The 8,656-nt window shown below is 34.6% G+C and overlaps 1 protein-coding gene across 1 annotated transcript; it reads right to left on the bottom strand.

Moving 5' to 3' along the window:
• Positions 1-1,031: 1,031 nt before the first annotated feature.
• Positions 1,032-3,111, bottom strand: LOC110684489 (protein MAIN-LIKE 1-like). Its single transcript, XM_021860945.1, has 2 exons — positions 2,984-3,111; positions 1,032-2,195 (listed from the first exon to the last, which is right to left on the bottom strand). The coding sequence occupies exons 1-2, from the start codon at positions 3,050-3,052 to the stop codon at positions 1,032-1,034; spliced, it is 1,233 nt and encodes a 410-aa protein (XP_021716637.1). The 5' UTR covers positions 3,053-3,111.
• Between the last annotated feature and the right edge of the window lie 5,545 nt (positions 3,112-8,656).

The following is an 8,656-nucleotide window of genomic DNA, read 5'->3' as shown; positions in this document are numbered from 1 at the left end:
TTGTGCATCCTGATTGTGCTGATATGATTTCGTCTTGGCCATCTGTGATTCTGATCGATTCAACGTACAAGACAAACAAGTATAAGTTTCCACTGGTTGAGATGGTTGGGATGACTCCAACGAACCAGAACTTTTTGATTGGTTATGCAGTTATGAAGGATGAGACGGTTGCGAGTTACCGTTGGGTGTTGGAGAAGTTGAGAAATTACATCGGCCCAAGTGTTCAGCCATCGGCCATCGTCAGCGATTGTGAGGGAGGTCTCTTTGCCCCTATAGCGGAGCTGTTTCCGGAGTCGAGCCATTTACTGTGCACATGGCACATCAACAAATGCGTGAAAGTCAAAGCCTACAACCTTTTCAACAAGAACTTAGATTCAGCAGAGAGATTGGTAAATGGTAAGTGGCGGAAGATCCTGCAAGCTACCACGGAGGCAGAGTACGACCGAGCCTTGGATAACTTCAAGGATGCATACCAATGGTGCCCGGCAATCGTAGACCGGTAAGAGAGGTTGCTATTGGATTTCTGGGGCCGTCATACAGACATTTCATCCGACTGGACCTGTCACCCGATTTTCCGGTCCCACCGATTATACCAACGTGGTACACCATTCGTACAGCAAGCGTAGAGGGCTGGGATGCGTTATATCATGACCGGGTGCAGCAGTGGAACAATCTAGTTGCCTTTTCTATGTGACCTAATATTGCTATTGCTATGTTTTTCCCATTTATTTAATTTTCGGATTCTAATTTTCGTATTTAGTTTTCCCATTTAAATGTGAACCTGTATTTAGTTTTCGTATGCCCACTAATTACAACTTAAAATAAAAGTTATAAAAACTAAAAATATAATGTCAAATTCTAAGAACTTAAAATAATAATTATAAGAACAGATAATGTTAACTTTTACAAACAACTAGGAAAATGTTTTATAAATGCACTGCCGACATATCAATAATCTCTCTGTGACGCCCACTGCCACTGCTCAAGGGCCCGTTCCAGTTCATCAATAACAGCTCTGCCTGTTGCAGTCGTCATGTTGTCCCTCTCCTCAAAAAGTCTAATGCCCGGCTCGAGAATCCTAACTGGCGATACATGTACGCTAATGTAGCCGACCCCCAAGAAAACTGGCCTACTCTGTCGGGCTCACACGCGTCAACTATGTCGCGTGGCCTGAGCTTGTTTCCGCTCTTATCCGGAAACAAGGTACACCCGAGAAGAAGAAAAACATATGCAGCCAGCTGTGTGTCCTGCGTCCTACGTGAAGTGGGGTGCAAACATCGCTGCAAAACTGCTGCGATCTTAACACCGCCGTGATCCCACACACCAAGTGCCGCTGTGTACAGCGCAGCCCTATCCACCGCCAACAGCTCCGCCAATAAATCTGCCTGATCCGCATCTGTGACAACAGATGCTCGGTTTCCCTCTACGGGAATCCCAAGGATGGCCTCGACGTCATGCAACATGATCGTCATCTCACCGAACGGAAGGTGGAAAGAGTTCGTGTCCGGCTGCCATCGCTCAACGAAAGCCGTGATCAGCGTCGAGTCAATCCTCTCATGCATGGTGGCAGGAAGGTGGCTCACTCTAGTGGCCCTCAATCGGCCGACCATCTCGCTCTCCTCCGGCCAAGCCTCAGCCCAACTACACAAGAAGTTACAAGTCCTCTCCCGGGTTTGGCATTTCAAAATGCCGCTATCCAAAGCCCGCTCTTGGTCCTCCCAAATACGGGTAGCGATGTGTCCTAGAAAGCTAGGAATCACACTCCCGTCTATAGGTCCCCCAGCCACCTCGCCCCTCACCACCCAAGAATCATTAACGGCCCTCGACCGTTTTCTGCTAACCGCAGACACAGTGGACGCAGATGATGTGCCAGATCTACTAACAAATCTACCATCTCTACCCTTACGCACGTCTACCCTACGCGTCTCATACACATCATCAAGCCTCTGACTGAATGGACCGTAATCATCATATGGTCCACTCTGATCGTCCACATCCTCATCTGCATCCTCCTCCTCCTCCTCCTCATCACCATCATCATCTTCATCATCCTCAGAATAGTGCACCCGTTCTCTACGAGCCGAGGCCGAAATACCACGGGATCTAACGTGTCTGGGCCCCGAGCTCTCCATTGAGTTCATCGTACTTCTCATAATGTCCATACTCTTCCCAGCCCCAGAACGAAAATACGATGCCTAACACAAAATAACAAAACATGTAATATGCAATATAAACATGTAATATAAACATAAAAAAAGTAATTAAAATAAATAAATAAAACAATATACATATGATGGAAAATAAATTAAAAACATTACAAAATATTAACAACCTAAAAATAAAAAAATTAATAACCTAATAAATAAATAAATAAAAAATTGGAAAAAACAAAGCAAAAAAAAAAATTACCCAAAAAAAACAAATTGGAAAAAACAAAGTGAAAAATATAAAATTATAAAAACTTAAAAAAAGAAGAACATCAAAATTTTAAAAAAAATTTATAACAAAAAAAAGGGAACATAAAATTTTTTTAAAAAAAACCAACAAAATTTAAAACAAAATAAAAAAAAAATCAGAAACATAAAATTTAAAATTAAAAAAAAGAAAAACAAATTTAAAAAAAAATCAAAAAAAAAATAATTATTTTCGAAAATTAAATTTCAAATTTAAAACCAAAAAAAAATTAAAAAAAAAAATAAAAAGGCGGCGGCGCCTAGGCCAGACGCCGTGACGGTGGCGGCGGCGTCTAGCCCAGACGCCACTACCACGGCGGCGGCGCCTAGGCCAGACGTCGGTGCCGTGGTTCTGGCGCCTGGGCCAGACGCCACCGCCACCGTCACGGCGTCTGGCCTAGGCGCCGCCGCCGTGGTAGTGGCGTCTGGGCTAGACGCCGCCGCCGTGGTGGTGGCGTCTGGCCTAGGCGCCGCCACCGCCTCCGACCTTTTTTTTTTTAATTTTTAAACACAAAATTAATAAAAAATACCTTCTCGCCGGAAAACCGCTGTCCACCCGCCGCCTGTGCCGCCACTTCCTTGCCGGGCCGCCTCGACATCGCTCGGAAAGTTTTTTAGAGAGAGAAAGTGGAAGTAGAGAATTGAGAGAAGAAATTGTGTTTTTTACTTTGAGGGCAAAAGTGACAATTCACTCTAATTTTGTGGGCTTTATGTGGAGATTCGCGGGCGATGTTTAGCAATTGAGAAAAGGAAAGCGAGGGAGACAAAAAAATGCAACAAGATACCTGTGAGAGTGAGAGGCTGTCATCAGTATCACTTTGATTTTTTTGGGTGTCTTTTTTCAACGCAAATAGTGGGTGCCCCATTCAATATGGTCGTACAATAGATCTCTTCAGTTTTAAGCTATACCCGTCTCATCGGTCACTACGGTTTAAGTTAGACGAGTAATGTGATATTCAAATTCGAATAGAAGTAGTGTGATATAGAGGTGAATATAAGTAATTAAGTCAATCACAAAAACTATTAAGCATACTAATTGTTTTATTTTCAAATGATTACTTAAATAAAATAAAATAAAAAATAGGATAGTGTTTTTTTTTTTAAAAAAAAAAAAGGTTCAGATATTTGTATCTCTATTGTGTTCATATTGGTCTATGACTCTAGGAGTATGATAAAAAAAAGAGTGTGAGCATCAATATTGGCTTAATTGGTTAGAGCATTAATATTGGCTTAATTGGTTAGAGCATCTCTCCCTCACCATACTTGTACAAAAATTCTAAAGTAGGAATCATAATCTCTTAATTGCTTTATTAATGTTTAAAAAATGTTTATAGTTTTGTTTTCATATGTTAATAATGCAATAGAAAATTAAAGTGTAAGCATACTTTGATATAAGTACATCTCTGACTCACATAATAGAGTAACTTTAATTGATGAATTGCAATTTGCATACATTAATAGCACTGTAATTAAGTATAGGAAGAGAGATTGTCACTCCTTATTGGCTTATAAGTTATACCACTAGTTGGATGAAAGTTTGGAGTGTTTTTTTTTTGTTGTGTCAGTATATAATATTACAAGTTTATATACGGTTCACATTACTCGCAACAAAGGAATATATTATATCTCATAAATAACATCTCTTTATTGCAAGTAATAAGAAGCGGATATAGTACAAAATATTTGACTTGGAGAAAAACTAAGGGTTCGTTTGGCATCGTTGTGGCTTTCTGTTTTTTGGTTTTTAAAAGTATATGATATATGTCACATAATGAATAAAAAATTATTTAAACTTATTAAAATGATGATAATTTTGAAAACTGACAATAGAAAAGTAGACACACCTTTTTCTTGTTTCCTGTTTTTGGTTTTTAATTTTAAAAAATACAAAAAACTAAAAACCAAAAATGATGTCAAACAAACCTTAAATATTTCAATCAAGATAAAGAAAGCAATAACATCTTTCTATCCAAAGCCGTTTACATGTGATGTCAAATAGCAATACATAACGGCCCATTTTATAGTGGACAAGGAGATATTGAAGTTGGCCCCCTCTTGTAAAAAAAAAAAAGAAGTTGGCCACCTGGATCTACTCCTATTATGGGCCTTTACCATAAGATAGGTTAATTTTTGGGCCAATAATATAATAATATGTCATCATTCTATCCAAATCCAGTTCGTTAAACGGGCAGACCCACTTCCATTTGAAATTATAATCCGATTTATACCGACTTCGTTTTCTCATAAACATCGTCTTGGCCCATTGCAACTTAATTTTTTTCAAATCTTGGTCGGTCAATTGCATGTTGTTTGGTTGCTAATGTTCAAGATATTTGTTCCTTGTATCAATTAACAATCACTTTTAGTTTCACCAAAAACAATCACTTTTAGTTTACATGGAAATGTAATTTAAACAACGTCTCACATTAGTCATTAATTCATTTTCTTAAAACCTTAACGTTATGCTGATAACACAACTAATTGTAAGAGTTTTAATACTCCATATTTGACTTGAGTTTTAATGCTGATAACGTCTCACATTAGTATTGAGCGTTATATTGATGAGTTTGGTCTCATACAAAAGCTTCTCTTTTAAAAATCATCAAGAATAAAACAAGAACCATTTTGTATAAAAAAAAATGTTATGCTGCTTTAAAAGTTTTTCTGATCATAATATTGGTACCCGTATAACACTATGAAATAAAGTTCAAAACCGTGATGATTTTAGACTATCTTGTGCTTGTAATATCTCATTTACTTTTAATTATTACATTTTTTTTTATTTTTTCCCCATTCATACTCCTTTTTATCTTGATGTAGTTCTGTTGACAAGGTCATAAGAGCAAAGTCATGCCCCAAAGAAAGTAAGATAAAGGGAAATTGAATACTCGAACCTTACGAGGTAAAATGGATAATTTTCACTACAAACTTGAGTAAATTTTACCATGCATGTGTTCAAAGATTCCCCTACATAAAATTTGATTACCAAGAGATAAATAGATTATTAAACAGCGTAAAAGGCTATAATCACTTATGCTTTTAAGGATCAAACACACAAAAGACATAAATTTAATTAGTATGAACATAATTAATTAAAATAATTCCTCTAATCTGCAACTTAGCTATGGTCCCATCATAAAGGTTTTGTTTACTGAATACAAATTTCTTTTTTTCTTTTTTTCTTCAATAAACAGTCATATTGCTTATATACTACGTATCATTTATAATTAAATTAAATAATGTAATTTCATGTCATTTGAAATTATCAAAGGATGAAATGTACTCCTTATTTATTACCTAAGTATGTAATGCTCAAAAAGGGTTTTCACATTCACATATGTTAGTCTGTTACGTTAAATTATATCTGTGTTTGAAATTACCATGTATAGATAATTTATTAGAATTGATCAAAAGCCATTATTATGTCTTCCATGATTTTTATTTTTAAAAATTTAACTATGAAATTGATATTTAATTACATTTATGTATTGAGAGAAATTAATGGTCAAAATTTGACCTCAAACACTATACATATCTTATGTTTTAGTCCGTAAAAGTCACTCGACGTAACTTCATACGGAATTACATATACACCGAAAACTAGATGTTTATAATATATAGAGCCACCCCTATATATACAACATACCTTTCTAGCTAATCATTATACAAATTAAATAAAAACCTACCCAAATAATGAGTGTATTAAAATGTACATTTAGACATTTTCTAGTATAGTATATCTATCAAAAAAGGGAACAAGGAGACCAAAAAATAGAAGGAGAGACATTTAAGTGTATGATTAAAGGGGAACAGTGCAATCGGCTTTGGTGGTTGGCAACTTTTTTTTTTTTTTTTTTTTTTTTTTGGAACTTATATATGCGAAAAATCTACAGTATTAATTTGATAAATGTATACATAATGCATGCATGATGAACAGTGTACTCAAAATAAGTTTGCATGGCATGTATTTCTTTGGTAGTTAAGAAGGTAGTTGACTTAATGTCAAATTGTCAATTGCCAGCTTACTAAATATACTCATTTTTATTATTTGTGGATCATGTTTTTCATAATACTGAAATCTCAAATGTTTGGTGTATAAGAAACTTTCAAATGTAAACGTTATAAATTATGATACGGATATATGTATATGTGTATGTGGGGCGTGTGCCACCCCAATTTCGATCTAAACCTGAATTAGTTGATTTGAAGGTAACAATCCAATTGATTACGAGTACTAGTCAACATTGATCGATATATTTGCTAATATTTAGTGAAATATATAATCTTATACATATTTGTGAAAAAAAGTACTTTGGACTTAAAAGCTAAAATTCACCCATATTGTATTACTCTGTATAACATTGGAGCATTGTACTTTATAGTCTCAATTGTCTTACTTGTACTTAATAAACATCATGATTCATGTATGTACATTTTTGTTATTATTGTGTCCATACTATTGTTTAATTATAACATTAATTACTAGTTTTATACTAAAGAGTAGTATTTGGTGTTTGCCAACTGTCATATGTTTAGTTATCATACTCAATATAATATATATACATATATACAAGGTGATTAATTAGATCTGAGTATATATAGATAAAGCAATTGCACTGCGGATTGGTTGACGAACCGTAGAGTCTTCCAAAACATCAGAATACTTTTAATTGAGTTGGTTCCGTTAGATTTTAGTAGGATCTTGGAGGAAGATGCTAGGGGTGTGGCTTTACCACGCCTAGTTCCCCCTTAATCTAGCTTTTTTGTTTGATTTGTAGCTGCTTGCTTTCGTTTTCGCTTGGTTTCCTTTTCTTTTTTCAAGAATTTATTCCTCATTTGAATATGTATATAAATATCCGAGTTTATCATGGTTTAATTTTATCATGATTTAATTTAATTTGATTACATTTTATTTGCTAAGCTAGTATTTATGTTACCTTGTAAGAATATACATAGAACTATTAATTTAAGTATATATTTAGTCAGTTTTGATAATTTTAATAATTTAAGTTAAAGATATTCCGTAGTTTTTTGTGTGTGTGTGTTTTATTTTTGGGAAGAAGAAGGGCAATTAAATTAAAGATAGTTTCATATAACGAAATTAAATCAGCCCCGTTTTTAAAAATTTATGGGCCCTAGGCATAATGTAAGAAAAGGGCCCCTTACGTAAACAAATTTTTTTACACGCAATAGCTTTAAATATAAGACAATGAAAATAACTTAAATTATTTGAATAATAAGTCTCCATGCACAATATTGGAGTAATAACTTTGCATAATATTCCGGTAATTGAATAAATATGAAACGGTGTAAGTGAAAAGATTAATATTTTGAAACAGATACTCATAAAATCGGAAGATTAGAAGAAGAAGAAGAAGAGGTTATATTACATAATTATCTCCACCTAATTGACATCTAAGTAATTTAATATTAATTGCTAACTAAATGGCTTTTTCGAAAGCACTGTTCTGCTTTGCCAATCAGGTAAGACCGAATGGGGACGAGAAAAAAAGTTTCAGGTTGATTAGAAGGTCAGGAGGCCCAAGCAATGCCCAAAACTCCCATGCCTTTCTTGGTCGGACCAACCCAACCGGCATTTATTATCTTTTTTAAAAGTAGTTTATTTTTTAACGAGTAAAAACTACAGTTTAGACAGTTTAAATTCTACAGCTATGCAAATTGATTTATTTTTTTTTGAATTTTTGATACGAGTCTATGTGATATCATCTGATACGACATTTTATTGTTAGGCTCAATCTTTACTACTATGTGTATACATGGTATTGTGGTCGGTAATTAACTTGAGACATTTTTTATTTGTGAATAATTATAACTGTTGGAAGTGAAATTAATGGAGTGAGTAATTTGAACGCTACTAGTACGTATATATATATGTATAATCTCAATAATACAGTAATACTACTTAGTTTAATTAATAAAATCAAGATTTGAGTAAAGTAAATATAGTATTAATTCCAAGTCCCAACATAAACAAAATTCTGGTAAGCGTTGAAGCTACGTCGTCATCCAACTTTAAAAGTAGTTAATTAGAGATTGCAGAACTCATTTAAAGGATTATTAAAGGATTTAAAGCACCATCCTTGCTTCTTCTTTGTAGGTCTAACAGTACACTAATTCTTTCATGGCGGTTCCACAATAACAATGCATTATTACTATTAGTGACTACCCCGTAAAATGTACAT

The sequence above is a fragment of the Chenopodium quinoa genome, unplaced genomic scaffold (genome assembly GCF_001683475.1).
Source record: "Chenopodium quinoa cultivar QQ74 unplaced genomic scaffold, ASM168347v1, whole genome shotgun sequence".
Taxonomy (NCBI): Eukaryota; Viridiplantae; Streptophyta; class Magnoliopsida; order Caryophyllales; family Amaranthaceae; genus Chenopodium; species Chenopodium quinoa.
The sequence above is the reverse complement of the archived record's forward strand: the minus strand, read 5'-3'. Positions and strand labels throughout refer to the sequence as shown.

Bases quoted from the DNA above. Each gene is read 5' to 3' on its own strand.
- LOC110684489 (XM_021860945.1), bottom strand. From the start codon at position 3,052: ATGTCGAGGCGGCCCGGCAAGGAAGTGGCGGCACAGGCGGCGGGTGGA. The intron at 2,196-2,983 runs GTATTTTTTATT...ATTTTGTGTTAG, and splicing joins AGCGGTTTTCCGGCGAGAAG to GCATCGTATTTTCGTTCTGG.